Below are 24164 nucleotides of genomic sequence, written 5' to 3'. Positions count from 1 at the left end.
GCAGATACAGATCCATTCCATTTTTACACTATAAGTTTCAATCTGAGGGTCTTTCAACTGGTGGGAAGTTCGGATCTTTTTACTGACTCAAATCATTATCTTGTCGAGTTAAAAGAACGAATCTTTTTCCAGTCATTTCGTTCCCCCAACCATACGATGAAGGGACCAATACATCAACCAACGTTCGTGATTATAGAACAATACGTTAAAAAATTGTTAAAGTCAACACTGATTAAAAGGATTCGATGTCATCGTGACATCAGTGGAGTTGATAGATGGCCGATTGCTCTCACATCCCCATCGGCCAATTTGGCAACTGCCCGACTGGTTCAACACATGGAGATTTTAAGAAAGGCTTAACCGCGTTTAAGTGGCCAAACTGGCCATGGGGATGTTTGAGCAATCTGTCAAACCCACTGATGCCATGACATTGAATCCTTGAATGTGACTTAAACCATTTAACATGTTTCTCTCTCATCACATTAGTTGATGTAGTGGTGCTTGGGGGGGGGGGGTTCATTTGACTGAATGAGATACAAATTCGAGTCAGTAAAAAAGATGGTGATTTCCAGCCCAGCTGGTTCCGTCTGTCCCGATACCGACCAATGACATGCGGCCTTGTTCCCAGCTGGTTCAGTCTGTCCCGATACCGACCAATGACATGCGGCCTTGTTATCTCGCTAGAAAACCCTGTGAGTCGCCATGATGCTTGTTTTCTCCGTGTGAGACAGCAGCGGAAACAAAAGAACGCACTCGTCCTCGGTACTTGGCATGCAGGTAAAAAAAACAACACAAAAAAAACAGCCCGTTTGTGAATTATTATTTTGGATTGCAATAGATTCCCAACCAAAATACTGCATGTATGTTTTCCAAAGTGCGGCTGTGCTGTAAATTCGAGCAACGTCGGAAGAAGCCAGCCCAGCTAGCGAGTGGCTCATATGATGGTTGGCTAGTTGAGCGCTAGCTAGCTAGTAGCATCTCTATGGTTGGCTAGTTGAGCGCTAGCTAGCTAGTAGCATCTCTATGGTTGGCTAGTTGAGCGCTAGCTAGCTAGTAGCATCTCTATGGTTGGCTAGTTGAGCGCTAGCTAGCTAGTAGCATCTCTATGGTTGGCTAGTTGAGCGCTAGCTAGCTAGTAGCATCTCTATGGTTGGCTAGTTGAGCGCTAGCTAGCTAGTAGCATCTCTATGGTTGGCTAGTTGAGCGCTAGCTAGCTAGTAGCATCTCTATGGTTGGCTAGTTGAGCGCTAGCTAGCTAGTAGCATCTCTATGGTTGGCTAGTTGAGCGCTAGCTAGCTAGTAGCATCTCTATGGTTGGCTAGTTGAGCGCTAGCTAGCTAGTAGCATCTCGCTAAAACAAGCCTGTGAACTCGTAATATAATAATATAACAAATGATTAGCTAGCTTGCTGGCCAGTGAATTGCTCACGGTAAGGTTTGTGCCGGTCTTATATGTGATACAGGTAGTCAGCTATAGCTAACAACTAGGCTAGCCAGTTAGCTTACTGTATCTGATAGAAGCTCCTTCTGTTTGGCTCGTGTTGAACCAGCGAGCCTTGATATATCAACACATGCTAACTTGCTATTCAGTTAGACTAACCAGTGCTAGCTAATTGCTGGCTATTTAGACCAGGTAGCCACAGCTAGCTTGTGGGTATTGCTTGCCATACTTACTAGCTAGAATTGCGAGTTATCGCTATTGAGTTCTCGCTGTCTATGTAGCTCATTACATATCGTCCAATAATGCATCTCTAGATAGATAGCTAACGAACTGCATAGCTAACACACTGCCTCTGTACGCTGTTAGAAAGGTAGCTAGCTAACCCAGCGTTGCAGCTGGCACTTATAAATGCTGGGAAACCTTCAGTTTATTTGTCGTAAGCTTTTGCCAGATGCCTCTAAAGAAGTCATCGTCCTTCCTCCTCCTCACTAGCTAATTTATCATATTAAAGATTAAAGAATTTCTCTTCGGGGATAAATAAAGTTCACATCTATCTGTCTATCTTATTTATATCTATCTATTTATCTAACTAATGTAATTGATGCATCATCAATCATGCTGATTTGGAAAAAGTGAAATCACCTTTAGATATATTAAAGTGTTAATGGAGTGTTCCTAAACATTGTCCTATTCCTCCCTGTAGAGTTAACAGGAATGCCCAAGGAAAAGTATGACCCGCCAGACCCTAGGCGGATGTACACAATAATGTCCAGCGAGGATGCAGCCAATGGGAAGAAATCTTACTGGGCCGAGCTGGAAATCAGCGGTGAGTACGCATGGAAGAGGGGGATTGTTAGAGAAAGGGTTTACTGGTGTGTTTGAAACACATTCAAATAAGTGCAAATTATTCTGCTTGCTTTGCATGGAGCTTCAGCTCTCATGCCAGTATTTCTATTATTCTTGTGTAGGTGAGGTGGGTCCCCTACCTAGCTCTGCTGTACCTTGCCTGGACTTAAATTAGCTAGTTGGTTTCCGCAGGCAACACTATAGGCAGACATTATAGCCAGAGGGAGCCAGAATGGATATTTCAACTGGAGCTGGTTTGCATCAACATCTGAGAGCGTATTTTTAGAGGACAGACCTCAACGACTTCTTAGCTCATCCGGCGTGTTGTATTGCTCTGTGTCCTATCCACCTGTCGCAGGTAAAGTACGCAGCCTGAGTTCGGCCTTGTGGTCCCTGACCCACCTCACTGCCCTGCACCTCGGCGACAACTCCCTCTCGCGCATCCCTCCGGACATCGCCAAACTACACAACCTGGTGTACCTGGACCTGTCGTCCAATAAGATCAGGACCCTGCCGTCGGAGCTGGGCAACATGGTGTCTCTCAGGTGAGGCTGGGTGGGGGGCGGAGCTTTGTTTCCCACCATGCATTCTGCTCACTCGGTGTTTGTTTTTGAAGGAGGTTGAGAATGGAAATAGCCATTGACATAGCTTCCATGAAGTTGACCCAGTTTTCCAGTTTGATGTGCCATTTGATATGCCCAGTCGTCATCTGTTGTGGCAGCTGGGACAACATTATCCCAAAACGTTAGCCCATGGATTTGCTTTTGCGACAGATTCTGTAATCCATGGGACAGTTCCCTGGACACAGACCAAACCTAGTCTAAGACTAAGAAGCCCTATCAATAGACATTTACCTAGACATGTTTTTAGTCGAGGACTTGGCTTCATCTTTGTAGGAGAATTCAACCTCATATGTCTGAGAGGGTGAATAGGGAACACTTGCTGCGTTCCTTTTGCATCAGAAACGTCAGGGATCACCTAGGTCAATGTCAAAATCATCATCAAATATGTCACCTTAACTTGCGATTTCCGCCTTTGTACTCGGGATAAAAAAATCTACCCTGACTCCATCAACATCAGCTGCAGACGTCAATCAAGATGGCTACTCCGCGCATCAACAATAAGTGAAAGCTGTAATAAGACTGTATATTAGCACTTCTGTCTTATTTGTGTCTCAGTCGTGCACACAGTGCTGTCCACCGTCTATCAGTGGACAATGTTGCTACAAAGTTTGTATGCACAAAATAGCATGGTGCGTATCAACTGGTATTGCTCACAACGGCTTACATGGCTGGAACTACAAAGATGGTGCGGAAGTGTTTTTTTTTCCGCGTTTTGTTTATGGCGCATTCAACTGGGACATGACGTGCCCCTGGGCGCCAAATCCAGAGCTCCAATAACAAAATCAACGCAACATATATTGTCAGGGGCCGGAGGGCTCTAGATTGTGAGGAGGTCCCGTCTCTCACACCTCCCGTTTCCTGTGTCCTCCCCAGGGAACTGCTTTTAAATAACAACCAGTTGCGGGTTCTGCCATTCGAACTGGGGAAACTGTTTCAGTTACAAACACTGGGGTTGAAAGGTGAGTGTGGCTTATCGTTGTGGTAACCATTCCGTCCTTGAGACCCCATTGTTGGCGTTGGCTTGGTTTGATGATGTCACTCACAGCGGTCTTCCCTTCCTCCTTCCCTCCTCACAGGAAACCCACTCGCACAAGAAATCATGAGTCTGTACCAGGAGCCCGATGGAACCCGGCGGCTTCTCAACTACCTGCTGGACAATCTGGCGGGCACCATCAAGCGCAGTAAGTCCTGCCTCTCTCACCATGCGCCCTCCTGATAATCTGATTCCACTGGCGACTCCTGTGCCTGGAACTGAAGGTTTCCCAGCATTTATAAGTGCCAGCTGCTACGCTAGGTTAGCTAGCTACCTTTCTAACATCTTACAAAGGCAACGTGTTTATCTATCTATCTATCTATCTATCTATCTATCTATCTATCTATCTATCTATCTATCTATCTATCTATCTATCTATCTATCTAATCTATCTATCTAATTTATCTAAGCTTTATTTGTATAGCGCATTTCATACCCAGAGACAACACAATGCGCTTTACAGAGAACAAGGGAGGTGGGCATACGACCCACTCCTACATATTCCAGAGTGAAGCAAAAAAACAGTATCACCCGGGGGCCAGATAAGTGAGCTGTAAAAATTTGTCCCTGAACCCTCTCAACAAGGCGATCGAGCAAGCTCCTGGAGTATGTTTGTCTACCGGCTAAGAACATTTATAAAGCAATAAATTACATTTTCAGAGTAAGAGGCTAAAAACATCATGGGAGAGACATGTCAAATACTGGTGTGTGTTTGCCATGGCCCAGGCCTAAAGCCAGAAGTGGGCTGGTGTATGTCTGTGTGTACGTGTGTGTGTGTTAACTAAATGCTACGACATCCACAGCAAACAGGGGTATCTATCGGACTCAGGGTGGTCTGCTGGTGACAGTGGGGCATCCACTGGACCTGGTTAGAAGATAGGAGGGAGAGAGAGAGGCACTAGGGAGAGGGGAGGCAGAACAGGGTTAGTAGTAGGGCTGCACGATTATGACAAAAGATAAAAATTGCTATTATTTGCTTCAAAATGGTAATTGCGATTAATAATTGCGATTAATATTTCAAAGTAATAGCTTTAGCTCTGCACAGTTTGCATATGACCTGCTGGGCTTGAGCGACATCATCTTTTTCGTAACCACTCAGCGGGAACGCACGTGATTGGTCAGACAGCATAAGCACCTGTGATTCGTCCGTGTAGTCCTAGCACACTCAATTCAAAGCAAAATTATTAATCACATTAATTGCGGCCTTTTGCGATTAGTTAATCGCGGAGGTCATAATCGCGATTTCGATTAATTCATGATTAATTGTGCAGCCCTAGTTAGTAGCACACAGAGTCATAAAAGCAACATTAGATATTATCTATCTATCGATGTATTATTGGACAATAGCCGCTGTTCTTGATAGGTGGTGGAGATGTGGTTTCCACCGTCCCAGCTGGTGTCTTCTTCTCTCTCCCCAGTGCCCACAGAGCAGCCTCCAGCCCGCTCGTGGATCTCCCTCCAGGAACCAGACAGAACACGGCCCTCAGGTGAGGCACACACACACACACACCTCCCTCACACCTGTGCCCGGATATATAGCCCTGGTGACCCCTCACCAAGGCTCGGGGTGGTAAAAGGATAGCCCCTCAGCCCCAAGCCTTGGGGGGAGAGAGGACGCAACAACATGCCCACACGACGAAGAAGACCTCCCTCCTATTATTAATCTTCCAACACTAACATCATGAATACAGTAGCATAAAGAATGATTCAGTATAATCCTCTTTCTTTCAATCCCCCCCTTCCTCTTCCCTTCCCCAGCGCTGTTTTCCGTGATGTGCTATAACGTGCTGTGTGACAAGTACGCCACGCGGCAGCTCTACGGCTACTGCCCCTCCTGGGCCCTCAACTGGGAGTACAGGAAGAAGTCCATTATGCAGGAGATCTTGGGCTGCAACGCAGACATCATCAGTCTGCAGGTAGGCGCGCGCGCACACACACACACACATACGTACCCATACCTAAACCACCTGTTTTGTGTTTATTCGGTAGGATTCCAGAATAAATAATTCCTGAATAAACCCATGACTCTCATTTGAATGATCCCATCTGATTGATCTATTTTGTGTTGACAGGAAGTGGAGACGGAGCAGTACTACAACTACTTCCTGCCGGAGCTGAAGGAGCAAGGGTACGATGGGTTCTTCAGCCCGAAGTCTCGAGCGAGGACCATGTCAGAGTTGGACCGCAAACACGTGGACGGATGTGCAGTATTCTACAGGACAGAGAAGTATGTCTCCGAGGTGAACACACAGAAGTATGGTATTCATCTCTGTAGCCTCAAACATGGTTGCATGACTGACTGAATTCCATCACTTTGTTTGTCTATCCTTCCTCTCTTTCTCCCACCATCCTGTCTCTTTCCCTCTCTTTCGCTTTCCTCTTCCTGTCTCTTTCGCTTTCCTCTTTTCTCCATCTCGTCTGTCTTTCTCTCTGTCCCCTAACTCCTTTTCTCCGCCTCTTGCTCACCTCTAACCTCCCCAGGTTCAGTGTGGTGCAGAAGCACACGGTGGAGTTTAACCAGCTGGCCATGGCCAACTCTGAGGGCTCTGAGGCCATGCTCAACAGGGTGATGACCAAGGACAACATCGGCGTGGCTGTGCTGCTGGAGGTCCGCAAGGAGATGATGGAGCTCTCCTGTGAGTAGGACCCAGGCCCAGTCCCATTATTGTCCATAGCCCCTTCCCCTAGAGCCTAGGACATGATGGAGCTCTCCTGAGAGTAGGACCCAGGCCCAGTCCCATTATTGTCCCTAGCCCCTTCCCCTAGAGCCTAGGACATGATGGAGCTCTCCTGAGAGTAGGACCCAGGCCCAGTCCCATTATTGTCCCTAGCCCCTTCCCCTGGAGCCTAGGACATGATGGAGCTCTCCGGTGAGTAGGAACCAGTCGCATTATTGTCCCTAGCCCCTTCCCCTAGAGCCTAGGACATGATTGAGCCCTTTTCCGACTCTTATGCCCCAGGGCCTGTCCCAGTACGATCCCTAGTTTCTAACCTTAGTGCCAGGGCTCTTAACTAACCTTTTGCACCATCCTCCCGCCAGGAACAGTCCCGAAATACAATCTAAGCCGTCCCACAATGAATGTGGACCGTCCAGAATTTAAACTATTTTTTGGGGTACATTTTCATTAGTTACCATCATTTAAAGTGAAAACATCAGACAAATGAGTAGGTGACCAATCTGCCTTTTTATTTAAACTAATTTCAAAAGACTAGAGACTAGAGGTAAATGAGTCACACTAATGTTAATGTTATCGGCAGCTCATTGTATCAAGGTAACGTTAACTAACTTTAGCTGGCTGGTGTGTCTAACGTAAAATAATTTGATGATTAAAAACATATTTGTGGAGCTGGTGCAGATTTTTTTTTAAAGATATTTTTTAGGGCTTTTCAGCTTTAATGGTATAGGACAGTGTAGAGAGACAGGAAATGTGGGAGAAAGAGAGGGGAGGACATGCGGCACAGGACCCGAGCTGGGAATCGAACCCTGGTCCGCCGCGCGAAGAACTAGTCTTCATATGGTGCGCGCCTTACCCGGTGAGCTACCGGGGTGCCCCAAGCTGGTGCAGATTTTGACTCATAATTAACGACAGCCAGGCTCTGCTGTGCGTTTTCTTGATGTTACGAAAATTGTTGCGTAATTGCAGTATATGATATCACTGGACCTTGGAGGGTCATCTTTACTAGCCATACAGTTACACACAAACACATACATTAACAGTGGTCGCCGGTGGAATTTATCCTCTGCATTTCTACCGTCCAAGCTGACCTCCTCCAGGGGCAGACTGGAGCAGTGGGCAGCCATCGTTCATGGCGCCCAGGGACCAAGTCAAAGTGCTCAGTCTAGGTCCTGGTCAGGGACAGGACTGAAGAGCATCTGTTCTTTGTATTGGGTTATTGGGAGGAATCCATTGCAAACACAGGGAGAACAAGCAAACTCTGCACAGAAAGGCCTGGAGACCTTCTTCCTATGAGGCGACAGTGCTAAGTACTGCCCCACCGTGCCTGCTGCACGTGAGCAATTTGCGGGTCTAACTAACGTTAGCCTGCCGAACAGTTTGTGGGTTTAACTAGCAGTTCGTGGGTATATGTTATCGTGGGAAAATATTATTTAGGCCACTTTCATACCTGAATTTGTTCAGATTCAGAGAATAATATGTTACAATGTTGCACTTGGACTTTAGCTCGACTCGTGTTCACACGGCAATATGGACAGAGCAAACGATCTCCGGGTCTGCTCTGGTTCTAGATATGCCATCAACACCACACCCTTGTAAACAGTTTAGTGATTGGTCCAAATTTTGCAGGACGTTTGGATTTCTGGAAATCCTTTCTTCGCTGACACCAGTGATCCACCTGTAATCGAAAATGGAGCACCAGCGGCGTGCGTGTATAATTGCGTTGATTCTTCTTCTCTGATTCATATGTTTGGTACAGTATATGGACAACATATCCAGTTTGAGTAGGCATCACGACTGCGGCTAGAGAACAATGTGCTTGCATGTGATCAGGAGAAGACGCACTGCTCAACAGAACATTGAAAGCAAATTCCTCCATGTGCTTGTTAAACAGTTTGTAAACAGTGCAGGGTACAACAATGAGTTGTATCGGTTTGTGGGTAACGTGCGTTCTCACTGCAAACAAATCGTCCCACGGGGCGATTGCAAGCGGGCTGAGACCACCTAGAGGAACCGCGAGCGATTGCTGTGTTTACATATGCCCAAACGACCCGATCTACAGGGGAAATGCTCCCGGTATCGGAACAACAAGCTAGGTCTGAATGCACTGTTAGTAACTGTTTTGATTGGTGCATGTGTGTATCCTGTCAAGGAGGTTTAATAAGAACTGTGCTCCGCAAAACGTACATTTTCAACCACGTTCATAATAAAATTAGCAGTCCCCCTCCCCACCAACTCGAGTCAAATTCGTCCCTAAATTAATTTACCTCCTCCCCATCCTCTTTTTCTCGACCCCGGGAAAACGTGAGGTCCTCAAGCTCAAGCCCTGTTTCTCGCCTAGGAGGTGATGGAACTCTCTTAACAAGTGCGACTTAGTCCCCGTCCCATTTCTCCGCCCAGCCTCCTTAACTTAGAACCTAGTCCTAGCTCCTAGGAGATGAGGAGCTTTCCTGTGAGTGCTGTCCCATTTCTCTTTCTATCCCCTATCATCTGTCAGATGATGGAGCTCTCCTGATATGGCGCAGGCCATGTCCCATTTTTCTGCCCAGCTCCTTCCCTTAAAACTAGCCCCTAGTAGGAGGTGGTGGTGGTGAAGCGTTCCTGAGAGTATAACACTGGTACCTACAAAATCAAGGAAATACTTTCACCCAGTAATCTTGCTCCAATGTCTTCTATTCAGCGATGTTTTGACCAAATTCAGTTAGCATACACGACCCTCTTATGACTGACACAACTATTTCCTAGCCCCCTTCCATGTAGCCTGTTAAACCAGACTCATCGCGAAAGAAAATTGACATTTTCACAATAAGTCTGGACTTCCAGCCGACCAGAACGATTCAAGATTTCCCGCAAAATGGGGCACCAATCAGGAGACTGCATTTTAACTAGCAAGTACTCCCGCCCACTCAAATCGTTCAGGGTGGCTGTAAGTCCAGACTTACCGTGAAACCTTTTTTTTTTTTCTTTACTCGATGAGTCTGGTTTACCAGGCTACCTACCATGGTCCGTTTCCCCCATGCTCTGCTTGGGTCACTTGTTTCACAAAGAGCTTAGGACAGAACAATGTAACAATGAAACCATGTTAACGACAGTAGACCGGAGTATTTTTTTTATGACTAGCTAGCTAGCTACAAGATCATCGCAGTAGGCGTGCACATACTGGTGACACGATAACGTAAACGTGACAAGACCTGTTGGTCTGTTAGCATCAGGTTATCAGGCTGCCCTACCTTAACACTTAAGTAATGCTTAAATCTATCAGACTCTCGGTCTTCTCACTCTCAGCCTGTCTCCCTCCTTTGCTCATCTGTTTCTTTCTTTATCCGCCTTTGTTCACCCACAGCTGGTAAGTCTCTCCACGGCATGGAGAAACAGCTGCTCCTGGTGGCCAACGCCCACATGCACTGGGACCCCGAGTACTCCGACGTCAAGCTGGTCCAGACCATGATGTTCATGTCGGAGGTGAAGAACATCGTGGACAAGGCCACACGCTCCCTCAAGCTGTCCTCAGTGTCCGGGGAAACCAACGCAGTCCCCCTGGTGCTCTGTGCTGACCTCAACTCCCTCCCGGACTCAGGTGAGACAGCCAGGGGTGTGCTTGAGAGAGTGTTTGAGCATGTAGGGTTGCAAAGAAGTGGAAAGTCTATGGAAAATGACCCACCACAAGCTAGCTAACCTAGGCTAGCTACGTTACACACCTGAAGACGGCTAAACACTGACAAGAGAAGGTAACATTAGCTGTGATTACTCCTATCAGGTAGTCTAATATAACACAAGCTAGATTGTCACAGCGAACAGTTCAAAAACTCTAGTCTAGTAACTTGAGCTTCAGTTTAGTCTAACTAGCTCCTCGCAAAGGCTGGCTAATGGCTAGTTTCTGTGCTGTAATGATCGTATTGTAATGGCTAGTTATTCTAACGTAAGACAACGAGTATTTACACCATTTTACTTTTTCATATAGGGATTACTATTTAATCGTCTATTTTTTTACAGTTTTTTTTATTGTGAAGATATGGCCCATCTGCTGACCTCACACTGATTTTATTACAACGTTAAATACCATACAAAGTTATTTTAGTATGATTTAAATACCATACAAAGTTATTTTAGTATGATTTAAATACCATAGTTATTTTACTAGGATTTAAATACAATACAAAGTTATTTTAGTATGATTGAAATACCAAAGTTATTTTAGTATGATTTAAATACAATACAAAGTTATTTTAGTATGATTTAAATACCAAAGTTATTTTAGTATGATTTTAATACCATTGCATGAGTACTATGGTACTATTTGGTGAGGCAGCGTTGTGTGTTCACGATAGCAGGACTTTGAGACAGAGCATCCTTACTGCTTCAATCCCATCGTGATATTAGATACATTATTAATAATGGTATAAAACTTGTTGTGGACATTTCTGTCACAGGTTATTGTTCAGGAGAGATTCAATGGCAAAATTCTAAGTTTAACAAAGTTTATTACATGCAAGCAACTAACCAGCACAGTAGCCTCATACAATACATACAAACAGCCCAATAACATACAAACACCCCCAATAACCCGTCTCGAGAAGGGGACCGTCAAATCTCAGTTGCTTTATGCACACAGCAGTCTGCAATGTGAGAAATGGCGGCCCAGATCTGCTGTTAGTCAATATTTATACAGTCAAAAACAACCTTGGTATCTGGGCCGATTCCTAGCCCTCGCTTCCCACCCCCCAGTCCAGCTGGAATCCTGTTTTGTCCACAGAGACACTGGCAAGGCTGGGGCGCGAGCAGACAGTTACTTCTACAAAAACACAAGATTACAAAGTACATAGCATTCTTTCTCTAGCCAAGGTATGAGAGGCCAGTTCTGTGGCCTAAACAACAGACACTGTTAGAGATCTAACCAAGGTCTAGTATGTCAAATGAATTCAAATAATATCTGATAACACTAAATTTTCCATTACAGTAATGATAATCAAAATGTTACTACATACATTACATAATTCATAATTTGATCAAATTGCCTATGCTTGCTGCTGATATTGTAGCTAAACGTAGTGCACATTTATAATTTGCTCTGCTAGTTAGCTCACAACACTTGCAATTACAACAGAGAAAACATGATATAGGCCAATCGGTTGATTCTGTTAAATAGAATTAAAACTTTTTCATTATTGTAAAAAGCCTAATTTAATCCATACCTCCAGCTAATTGCATATATCAATGTATAATTTAATTTGCTGTTATGTTATTCAGGTGTTTTGGGGTTTTGTTCAAATAATTTTACAAATAAAGCTCAATATAATAATTTTGATAAGGTTTGACACGCCTGAGTTTACTTGTATGGAACATAATCTAATTATACATTTCCACACAATTACCATAACATTCCCATGGGATATTTTCCTTTTTGTCTCGCCTTTGTCTCTGATCTCTGAGGGGATCACTGAACTGTCTTTCTATCTGTCGCCCTCACCATGGACGTTTTTTTTGTTAAAGTTTTTTGTTTTATCCAATCATTGGGGGTGCAGTTTGGAAATAAACATTTTTAGCCAATCAAATCGGGTTGGTCACGTCCATCCATCCATCGTCATCTGCTTATCCGGGGTCGGGTCGCGGAGGCAGCAGCTCCAGGGTTGGTCACATGAAGCCTCTAATTGCGTTGGGCAGGTGCAGCCTGTTAAAAGTTTTTAGCTTGGAAGAATTGAGGCAGACAGTATGTAACCACCTCAATAACAATAAGAAACCTGACCCTGACCTAGTGTCCAATTACCCCCTACTAACTGTTGAGGATTCGTCACACAGCCCAGCTGGTCGGCAATGTGAGAGGGAGAGACAACTCCTTCACTCTCTCAGCTCACAACCATAATTCCAACACTAGATAGGGTTGCTGTTGTGTAACAAACTCTCAAGCCGAGATTAAACTAACCACCCTCAGGGAGCGGTGGCTCAATAGGCCGCTCCCTCTGGAATCTGGCCATACTCGGATCTGGAGACCACCGGTTCCCGGTGGGCAGCTGCACCGGAAAACGATGCATTAGACCACTACACCTCCGCAGACCCCTATAACGGGTAACTTAAATGTAGCCTAGTTGGGAAAAAAACATAAAATGCAATTCTAGATCTTGGAGCATGATCTTGGTTGTCTACTTATGCCAAAACAAAAATATTTATATTTATGTATGTTTATGACAAGGTAAATTGGTATAAATAACCCTGTTAATTCCCATTAATTCCTGTTAATTCCCATGGAAAGTTTCCATCTTTGAATATTCCCGGAATTTTGCAACCATAAGAAGGAATATTGGTTGCAAACGCTGAAGAGCGCAAATTATGATTACGAGTCCAATAATGATATGAAATGTTAATGTTGCTTTGGGAAAGATACAGCGGTAGCTGTCAGTAGGCACCTTAATGAAATTCATGTGTAGGCCTACAGAGAGATGTTGTGTCGCTTCTGAATTGTTGTTTCATGACGTTGGCTATGTATCGCATTGTAGGCCTTGTAAATTAGCATGGGACTAAGCAGTGCCCTGTATAAATAGCAGGCTATTGCTACCGTTTGAAAGGGGAGATGTTTTATGGTGTAAAATTGGTTTTTCAACTCCCAATATTGACTCACTGAAGTCAGCAGTCTTATGCCCTTGACTTAACGTGCCAAGTGCACGATCACCCTGGATCTCTGTCAATGCTGTCGAAATCGAAAATGGTGAAATGATAAATTAATAATACCATGTTTGTTTGCATGTCCTTTTCCTAAATAGGTAGGCCTATGCATTTTCTTCAAATTCTAAGGAATATATTGCGTAATTTTTCTAGATCGGCACTGTTTGACAGCACTCTCCACCATCAAGACACCAAATAAAATAAATAATAAAAAAACATATTGGGGTTAATTTTGATGAGGTTAAGGTTTGTCTTAATTACAGCAGGGTTCCCATGGTGCCTTAAAAGTCTTGAATTTATGGATATAATACCTTAAAAAGACTTGAAAAAGTCTTGAATTTTGATTTGATGGGTCTTAAAAAGTTGCGCTGTAGGTAACTTGTTCTCCGTATCGCATTTCTCGTAACGAGTTTAACCTGTCAACCTCGATGATTTGACCAAATAAATCAACCAGAACCAATAATCGCCAACGCAACGCAGCCCCGGTGAAAGATTCTCAGAACACGTCATTGAGTTGGAACCATGGCTCTCCCCGCTTTGAGTTAGCAATGAAAACCGGCTTGCATATTAACCTGTTTTTGTCAAATATATCCATTGGAGACATTCTTTTTTTATCCAGGCATCTTAGTTTTAACAGGTTAAATATAACTGAACATGTTTTGTTTGCTAGTAGATGGTATTCATTCCGTTCGCGATAACGTTATTGCAGCCAGGCTAAATTCCTCCAGGGAGCCAGTGACAGGCGAGTTGAAAAGCTTCACTCCCCGCCATCAGGAGCTTTGGCCGCTGCTACCGCATCTCGGATAACCCGCTGAGTTCGTGGCTGCTATTTCACATTCGCCCTTGATCAATCCCAATACCGATCCATGGTAACAATGAATCAATCGTTCAGATCAGCATTTTACATTTGGGTGTTTTCAGTCAACGTTGGCATTGACCGCTTCTAGCTTGATATCGAATGGCCGACTGGTGTAATATGGATAGCCTAACGTTAGAGAGATAAATGTAGGCTATGGTTATGTTAATAAAGCTAACAATGATGTTGTAAAATGCATGCAGCACTGCCGATCTGAACGATGTGGTGAAGTATAGAATTATTTTTTTTAATTCGCACACTGAAGTTCCATATAGAATCTTAACGTCCATATGCCTTTTTCCAAGTGAATTGATCGGTCAGCAGGCAGTGCTTCATACGTTTTGATCCATAATCTGGAACTTAACCGGCCCCGTAGCAGGTTAGCTCGGCAGCATAAGTTACCATGGCGATATAGCACGGTGAAAAGTGAACCACCTTTGTAGTACGGATAAACCAGGCTTGAACCTGAAGTTATCGCTCTAACCCCGTAATCCTGTTTCATAGTACAGGGCCCAGGCCTGCCAGTCTCCCCAGGCCTACGCTGCAAGGTGGTGACACCCCCTCACACTCTACACACACAGAGAGACACACACAAGAGTTCTGTGGACTGCTATAGTGTCTCTTTGAATAAATAAACATTCTAAAATTCTGGGATTTCATATTTCTTAGCCAGTAGGGCTGTTAAATAGGCTGTGAAATGGGTATTACATTTTGATATAAGTGGTCTTTAAAAGGTCTTTAAAAGACTTGCATTTAACTTGAAGAAACCTGTAGGAACCCTGTACTTAGTCATGCAGTCTTAACTCTATTTACCAATAATTTAAATGTTTCTTGGATTTGGCCTATTTCTTGGGTTGCACCTTGTTTGCCCCGGGGGTAACCAGGTATGTGACCCTGATAGGGAGGTAGGGAGAACGGACTCAGGGAGGGGGTCATCCGGGGTCTTTGGCATTGAGGGGCGAGAGGTAATGGGCGATGGCCCTTGTTTGAAAATGCCTGGAATTTTGCAAGCCTCTGTGTGAATGTGTGTGTCAGAGAGAGTGGCCGGCAGCCAGGGGGCTTGGCCTGGCTCTGAGGGGGACCAGGCAGGTGAATGCCCCAGGTGCCTCTGGCCTACCAGCATCACTGTCCTGAGGTCACCTGTGTGGGCTGAACGCCACTGGTGAGTGAAGGCCTCAGTAGACCGGTATGGTGAAGACTGGGTTGACGGTTCTTTCTCTGTCCCTCCCCAGGCGTGGTGGAGTACCTGAGCACGGGCGGGGTGGACGGCACCCACAAGGACTTCAAGGACCTGCGCTACATCGACAGCCTGACCAACTTCAACTGCAACGGCAAGAACGGCACGTCCAGCAGCCGGATCACCCACGGCTTCAAGCTGAAGAGCGCCTACGAGAACGGCATGATGCCGTACACCAACTACACCTTCGACTTCAAGGTCAGACGAGTCACACACACACTAGGGTTGGGCCGATGTCTCACACACACACTAGGGTCAGGCCGATGTCACACACACACACTAGGGTCAGGCCGATGTCTCACACACACACTAGGGTCAGGCCGATGTCTCACACACACACTAGGGTCAGGCCGATGTCTCACACACACACTAGGGTCAGGCCGATGTCTCACACACACACTAGGGTCAGGCCGATGTCTCACACACACACTAGGGTCAGGCCGATGTCTCACACACACACTAGGGTCAGGCCGATGTCTCACACACACTAGGGTCAGGCCGATGTCACACACACACTAGGGTCAGGCCGATGTCACACACACTAGGGTCAGGCTGATGTCACACACACACACTAGGGTCAGGCCGATGTCACACACACACACTAGGGTCAGGCTGATGTCTCACACACACACTAGGGTCGGGCGATGTCTCAGACACACACTAGGGTCAGGCCGATGTCACACACACACTAGGGTCGGGCCGATGTCACACACACACACACTAGGGTCAGGCCGATGTCACACACACACTAGGGTCAGGCCGATGTCACACACACACACACTAGGGTCAGGCTGATGTCACACACACACTAGGGTCAGGCCGATGTCTCACACACACACACTAGGGTCAGGCCGATGTCTCACACACACACTAGGGTCAGGCCGATGTCTCACACACACACTAGGGTCAGGCCGATGTCTCACACACACTAGGGTCAGGCCGATGTCACACACACACACACACTAGGGTCAGGCTGATGTCACACACACACACTAGGGTCGGGCCGATGTCTGACACACACTAGGGTCAGGCCGATGTCACACACACACACACTAGGGTCAGGCCGATGTCACACACACACACTAGGGTCAGGCCGATGTCACACACACACACTAGGGTCAGGCTGATGTCACACACACACACTAGGGTCAGGCCGATGTCTCAGACACACACTAGGGTCAGGCTGATGTCTCACACACACACTAGGGTCGGGCGATGTCTCAGACACACACTAGGGTCAGGCCGATGTCACACACACACACACTAGGGTCAGGCCGATGTCTCACACACACTAGGGTCAGGCCGATGTCTCACACACACACTAGGGTCAGGCCGATGTCACACACACACACACTAGGGTCAGGCCGATGTCACACACACACACACTAGGGTCAGGCTGATGTCACACACACACACTAGGGTCGGGCCGATGTCACACACACACACTAGGGTCAGGCTGATGTCACACACACACACTAGGGTCAGGCCGATGTCTCAGACACACACTAGGGTCAGGCTGATGTCTCACACACACACTAGGGTCGGGCGATGTCTCAGACACACACTAGGGTCAGGCCGATGTCACACACACACACACTAGGGTCAGGCCGATGTCTCACACACACTAGGGTCAGGCCGATGTCTCACACACACACTAGGGTCAGGCCGATGTCACACACACACACACTAGGGTCAGGCCGATGTCACACACACACACACTAGGGTCAGGCTGATGTCACACACACACACTAGGGTCGGGCCGATGTCTCAGACACACACTAGGGTCAGGCCGATGTCACACACACACACACTAGGGTCAGGCCGATGTCACACACACACTAGGGTCAGGCCGATGTCACACACACACACTAGGGTCAGGCCGATGTCACACACACACACTAGGGTCAGGCCGATGTCTCACACACACACTAGGGTCAGGCCGATGTCTCACACACACTAGGGTCAGGCCGATGTCTCACACACACTAGGGTCAGGCCGATGTCTCACACACACACTAGGGTCAGGCCGATGTCTCACACACACTAGGGTTGGGCCGATGAACGATGTCATTGTCCATCGCCGACAATTGCTATCCAAATACGATGGTTGAGAAAACATTGTGACATCGCGTTAAAATTATAAATGCAGGGCACTTAGGCTGTCAAAATGAACAGTTGGGTATCATATTTGTGCAATGAATTAGTCCCTGTCATTTATTTCCCATATTGTGTTCCTGGTGAAGAAGTAGAACAGCAAACTGGAGCGAGAGGCAGATGGCATGTGCCTTAAACCCGAGTTGCTTGATAATACCTTATTTCTGCTTAATTAAACAATGTAAATTAGATAAACACATTTTTGAGTCACAATCTATGCGTCATAAAATTTAACAGATTAGAATTTACCTACAGCTAAATGAATATGATCACCATTGAATGTCGTTTAGCAGCTCGTGAGCAATGTTCCATTAGCCTATTAATGCCGATACTCACACTACAGGACATTTAAAATCCCAACCAATTTCAAGTTGTATTGCATCACGCACATATGGAGAATCTTAACAGATGTTCTTCTTGTGAATCTCAAACGCTGCAAGATTTAAAAATAAGGGCTCATCACACACTACAGGATATTATCGGGCCTGAGGGAGCAACGAATATAATCTAAATATTATAAAATTGAATTTCCACATTCTAATTACTTTTATATTTATTCATTTATTTTTTATGTGTGGGTTTAAGTCTAAACTATGCGATGAACAAAACAGCCGTAACATAGCCTGCCTAGCAGCCCACCAAAGCAAGCGAGAGGGCAGGCTACTATAACGGGTATAGCCAAAATGATCTAAATCTAGACTACATGCATTTTGGTCTTTATATAGTCCAGCCTGCCTATCAATTGTTTCTCAATAAACAGTTATGTCCACCTCATACTCTGAGTCTGAATAAGTAGACTATGCTTTGACAGACAGCTAAACTAAATGCCTTCTCAATCAATGACACTTGGTTATAAAAATGACATTGTTTTATTGATGAAAAGGGTAAACTGGAATGAGAAAATAGAAATCTCACATTACTGTCGTGAACAGACTTGCGTAATGTGGAGTCTGTGCATTGATCGATGCAGTCTGTTCAAATATGCATCAAAATATAAACTAGGCCTACTTAAAATGACCAATTACATCCTCAAATCCGATTCATTTAATTGAAATGAACATCTTAAAGTGGCCTACAGCCGTAGTTCAGTTAGTAGCAAAGGTGACTAAATAAAGTGAAAGGCTGCCCAGTGTGGTGCGCCGGCAGCCCTGGATATCTAGAGCGTGTGAGAATCATGGAAGCCGATAAAGCACACATCTAATCATATCAGATGAGAAATAGACATTAAATGGCATATATAGGCTTCACTGTTTTACAACATGTTTTACTCCCACTAGTTCTAGCCTGCCTCATTCACTCACCTCTTTCTCTCTCTCTCTTCTCCTCCTTCCCCAGGGCGTGATCGACTACATCTTCTACTCCCGGCCGCAGCTGAACGTTTTGGGCATCCTGGGACCCCTGGACCCCCACTGGCTCCTAGAGAACAATGTCAGCGGCTGCCCCCACCCCCACATCCCCTCCGACCACTTCTCCCTCTACGCCCAGCTGGAGCTGGTCCTGACCCCGCCGGTCAATGGCCTGCATTTGCCGGCACGCAGGTAGTGACCCTTCCTCATCCGCACCACCAGGGGGAGCTGCGTCCTCCTTCCCCCTCCAGCTCGTCCTCTCCTCACACTGAAGAGAGAAGACACACAACGACCACACAACAACCTGTAATATAGAAACCATACAATGAGGCCAGACTAACAGGGATTTCCTATGTGATTATAGATATATATATATTTTTCTTTTTTCCGTATTTTCTTTGTTTTGTAATGCTAAAGTCAATCCTGTTCATTGTGTAGGTTGTATCTCCCCTCCCTCTCCCACAAGGGTTTTGTATACCTTTTAACAGATATGCCACCTGCAGACATTAGGTCTCCGGTCATCGGGAGGCCATCTTGAGTGACCACTCCCCAGACGCCCCCCCCCCCCCCCTCCCCCAGCGACACGGTCTGTCTGTCCTGTACAAACCTCAAACCAGCATCAACAGCAGACCCTGTCTTGTCTGAGGTGTACCAGCCTAGCCCTGGGGCGTGGCTCCACCCCCCCCACCCCCACCCCCTCCCTCCATCCTCCACACACCTTGTGACGCAGGGTGTGACTGTGTGCTAGACTCAGTCAGCTGGTGGTGGTAGTAGTCGTCGAAGGAAGGGAGTAAACGCAGTAGCGTCCGCAGAACCCGCCTGTTAGATCTTCTGGTTCTGTAGCCCCCCTCCCCCCCTTTTTTTCTAGAGGTCGCAGGGTAGAGGTCAGAAGGTCACTGGTGCTGAGGTCATTCTGAACCCTGGTGCTGCCTCCTTCGGACTGGTGCAATAGCCGCAACAGCGACCCGGCGACACGCAGAGAACACAGCCTCTGCTGAGCTTTCTCTCTCACGTGTGGTTCACCCTGTTCTTCCTCTAGCAAAGGAAGACATTAAATCACCAAATATCCACGTCCACCAGCTGTTGGTAGTAGACACTGCTTGCCTTGCATGCGGGATTATAGAACTAGTGCTAGAGAAACGGGAGGTGTTCTCTGGATTGAGCCAAATCGGACGACCGACCCCGTAACTATCCGACAGCTGCCTCCCACTCCATCCTCCTCCCATGCATGCAGGCACGTCAGAGTAGCAGTAGCTCGAGCCTAGTCGGGAGCAGTGAATGTGGACCATGTGTATATAACGACCACCTTCTGGACTGGGCGGGCGGCTTTTATTTGTCGTTTCTTTGATTGTCGGTTAACTTTTTCGGCAGAGGTCGGGTCGCGGCTGTCACTCAAAAGGAGTACACACAGAACCAGCATTCTTCTCTCTGTCTCTTTCACACACACACACACACACACACACACACACACACACACACACACACACAGGCAGATCTGTAGCACTGTCTCTGGCCAGTAGTGGCTTCCCCCAGCCATATATTCCATACTCAGCAACAGTGTGTTTTTCACAAGTGTTTGTACAGAATATAGAGAAACTCTAGATTCAGTCTTTACATGATTGTATATGAACCACAAAAAAGTCCAGTTTCCTGGCGTTTTTTGTACTAAAGAGAAAATTATGATCAGATTTGAAGTAAAAAAAGAAAAGAAAAAAAAACTAGAAAGATTGTATTGTAAACTATGGCTAAATTTTTATCCAGTTAAATGTTAAGATGAATTGATAACCAGCTTGTACAAAAGAGGATAGGAGGGTGTTCCAGGTGTTCGCCGTCATTATTTTGCACTCCCACTAGGCTGAACATGTTTTAACGGGTGACTCAGTTTCACTTTTCGGCTTCTTTTTGATTCGAGAGCTTATTGCTGGGATTGTAAATAGTTGGGGACTGTCCGCTGCCTGACATTAGCACGCCATGGACCTCCGCCGCTGCCAGGCCACCAGCCAGCCAGCCAGCCGCGCGTCCGGTCACAGCTCACACTCCAAGCCTCTCTCCTGCACTCACCAAACGTGCCGATGGAGATTCTCCGTGGAAGCACATCCTTGGTTGTGGACTTGGCTTGGTCTGTGTGTGGCACAATAAGGTTGAGGGGTCGCCCTTAACGTTTGGGTGATCCCCCCTCCACCCCTTTCCCTATCCATGGTTTGGTTTAACAGCAAGACACATATACACACACACACACACCTCTCTAGCATCCCGCATTTGACTGTAGTCATGGCAACACAAGGTAAACATTGTGCCTCACTGTAACATTTGTTGTCTTGCACTATTTACAACATGCGAACGCCTGGACAGTCTCTTCTGCTCCTTTTATTTTTAAATACTGTTGTTCAAAACATTTGTGAAGATTTTATGTTCTTTTTTTTGTTTTTTTGGGGGGCTATTGTTGATTTCCGTATTTGTTTTGTATGAGCTGTGACAATGTTCTGATGATATGTATATCCCCTACTGTTAGAGCAGTCATTAATCAGGTATGGTATCGTTCTTACGCTTCCTTTTTCAAAGGTTCCCATTCGGGCATGTCTAGGTCCTCTGTTCCTAAACCCTCTCTACTGGAAAGTTCCACACCCCCCTTGTACTTGAGAACATCTCCAAAGTCTTCATGCCCCCCGCCCTAAATCTCCCACCTGCCCCGTCAGTCTGCAACCCCCCTTCCGAATATATGATCACCCTTCAGTACCTACACTGGTCCTGCCTCCCTACCCCTCTTCCACCTCGAAAACCTCACTGGCGTCTTTTATCCCCCAGAGCAAAACCTCTCCGCAGGGGTCCGATTACCTCTACTGCAGCGCCAGTGCCACAGGAGGCTCCCTACCCCAAGGTCACATCAGGTGGAAGGTCACGGCCCTCTGAACTGGGGGTCAGAGACTTGGGTCTGCCTAGCAACCCCACCACCTAGATGTGTCGCTGTCCCTCTGTCTCTGATTGGCCGCCACCCAGACCAACATATGAAGTGTATATTATGACACTGCTGAGACTGTTGCAACTGTCAATGTTTTAAAATGAAATGACGAGCACTTAATGCAGTTGCAGCCCGCCACTCAAACACTACCAACGTTTCTCTCATTATTATAATTAGACAATATATCTGAACACTTTTTAAACTAAGGCTACTTATGCCTGTGGGCAGAAAGTCGTTTTATGAAATTTTTACAAAGAAAGAAGGGAACGATTAAATAGGAGATATGAACAACCTTGAAGTCATTTGTTTTTTCCTGTCCCATGTTTGCCCCTTATACTTGTTATTTTATTTTTGTTTTCAACCTATACCAATGTGTCCAGTTTGGCTATACTGAATTGATTAAATAGTGTTGTAGTAGATTTAAATATTAGCTTTTTGTAAAGTGTGAATAAAAGAGGTATCATGTTTCTTTCTAAACGGTGGGATTGTGTTAATTGACGTGTAAATCATGAATTCTTTTGATAACATTATGATCGCTTCACCTGTATTTTGTTTCTGTTTTACTTTTGCTCATCGTTTCTGTTCTGTCCCACCCCTCAAACCATGTCACATACTTCTGCCCAGCGTTGATGGTGAGATCTCGTCCTTCAAAGTTTCAGAAAGTTGGTTCAAAGTTGAAAGACCGAACCTGGTGAAGGAACGTTTCCCTTACGTAGCTTTTGGTTTTCCAAGCGAGGGATATTCAACCTCTTCTGCTGCTTAGCTTTTGGACATGGCTTTGGTTAGCAGAGGCGTGCTATCTGGTGTCATAGGCTAGGCTAATCGTGTCGTCTTGTTTCATTTGTGGACGTAGAGACTAGAGCACTGTTCTTGACTGGTGTAAAATATATGTCAAGCTAAGCTAACGATGTAAGCTGCTGGTAGCTAGGCGGGTCCTGTGGTGATATTGAGTACAGTACTTTTATTGAAGTCCATCTCACGTCACATGTCCCAATGTGTTCCTGTGTTTCTACAGTGGTTACAGCTGTGATTGCTAGTGGTCTCCTTTCGCCCCCCCCCCACACACACACACACACAAAGCTGCCAACAAGATTGGACACAAATGGGTGAATCAAGAGCTTCAGAAGTCCTAAGCTTCAGTGAGAGAACACATATGTGCTCGCTGTACTTTTAGCACATTAATTGGCGTTGTGTTGTCCCTCAGTGGGCTTTCACAGGCCTTTACCCCCAGCTGTGTTCTGTGCGATGATGCTCTGCGAAGCAGCTAGTAGTTTAGTTCGGAGGTACTCGCACCTCCCTCAACCTAGCAGAATGTTATATCGAGTGACATATCACCTTAAAAGTTCACTCTCCAGACACTTGGCAATAATAACCCTAAAACTTTAACAATTTTCGAACAGGTTCTATCAGGCCATCAGTGTTGCCATTTTAATCTCACTGCTTTCCCTCCACCTCACCGAGCATCCTGTTTCTACTACACCTTTCCTCCTCATCCCGCCATCTTTGTATATTTACAAATCGCCCACCTCTCTGCTGATGGTTGTTCAACAACCAGGATTGTCAGTAGCCAGCTGAGTTACATATAATATATATTATATCTCAATATCTCTGTGTCACTGTGTATTTACACTGGACCAACTGTTGTTTACCATTCATGGAATACCAGCAACAACAACAAAAAAAGATAACACTTGCACAATGTTCTAGAATGTTAAATGACGTCGTTTGATCATGGAAGTGAGAAATCAAGGCAGCTGTTTTCAAATCAATATCACACTGTTAAAGGAAACTGAATGGTAAACAATGTTATATTTCCTGTTTTCTCTCCTTCGGCTCTGTTCTTCTTGGGTTCTCTTTGGTTCTCTTGTTTTCTGTTGATATACAGTTACATATTGTTCTGCTCTGTTCCTTTCACCTATACCTGTGTATTTTCCTACTTAACGGTTGAAAATAAATTCTATATCTGTTTCAGTTTTCGTCTACAGTGTATTCACTGTCTAGTTTGTCACAGTCGTTCCTCTATGGTTCTGTTTTGGTTCCACGCGTGGCCCATTACCCTCGGGCTGCTCTGCACCATCCCACTTCTGACACCAGTGTTCTCTGGGGGGGGGGGGGGGGGGGGTTCTCTGGGGAGGCCAGCTCGTTATCGCCAACTCCATATTGCAACAGCTCCTCCATGGACACGCCAAGCTAGCCCTAGGATCTCACCCAGCACCCACCCACTAACCTCTCGGCCAGTACCCACTAAGGCGTCCCAAATATGTCACAATCAAATAACGCAACAACCCATGAGTGGACTGACTCCTGCCTGCGTCCAGAGCCTCTAGCAGGGCCAGCTG

The 24164-nt window shown here is 45.9% G+C and overlaps 1 protein-coding gene across 1 annotated transcript; it reads left to right on the top strand.

Moving 5' to 3' along the window:
• Positions 1-739: 739 nt before the first annotated feature.
• LOC311317776 (CCR4-NOT transcription complex subunit 6) lies at positions 740-23723 on the top strand. Its single transcript, XM_084448886.1, has 12 exons — positions 740-777; positions 2144-2266; positions 2645-2831; positions 3783-3868; positions 3986-4090; positions 5361-5429; positions 5701-5858; positions 6015-6169; positions 6424-6578; positions 9961-10194; positions 15363-15565; positions 18856-23723. The coding sequence occupies exons 2-12, from the start codon at positions 2155-2157 to the stop codon at positions 19060-19062; spliced, it is 1671 nt and encodes a 556-aa protein (XP_084305012.1). The 5' UTR covers positions 740-777; positions 2144-2154; the 3' UTR covers positions 19063-23723.
• Positions 23724-24164: the final 441 nt, after the last annotated feature.

The sequence above is a fragment of the Borostomias antarcticus genome, assembly GCF_949987555.1.
Source record: "Borostomias antarcticus genome assembly, chromosome: 14".
In the NCBI taxonomy this organism is placed as follows: domain Eukaryota; kingdom Metazoa; phylum Chordata; class Actinopteri; order Stomiiformes; family Stomiidae; genus Borostomias; species Borostomias antarcticus.
This window is presented reverse-complemented; position numbering and strand designations above follow the sequence as displayed.

Bases quoted from the DNA above. Each gene is read 5' to 3' on its own strand.
- LOC311317776 (XM_084448886.1), top strand. From the start codon at position 2,155: ATGCCCAAGGAAAAGTATGACCCGCCAGACCCTAGGCGGATGTACACA. The intron at 2,832-3,782 runs GTGAGGCTGGGT...TGTCCTCCCCAG, and splicing joins GGCAACATGGTGTCTCTCAG to GGAACTGCTTTTAAATAACA. The intron at 4,091-5,360 runs GTAAGTCCTGCC...CTCTCTCCCCAG, and splicing joins GGCGGGCACCATCAAGCGCA to TGCCCACAGAGCAGCCTCCA.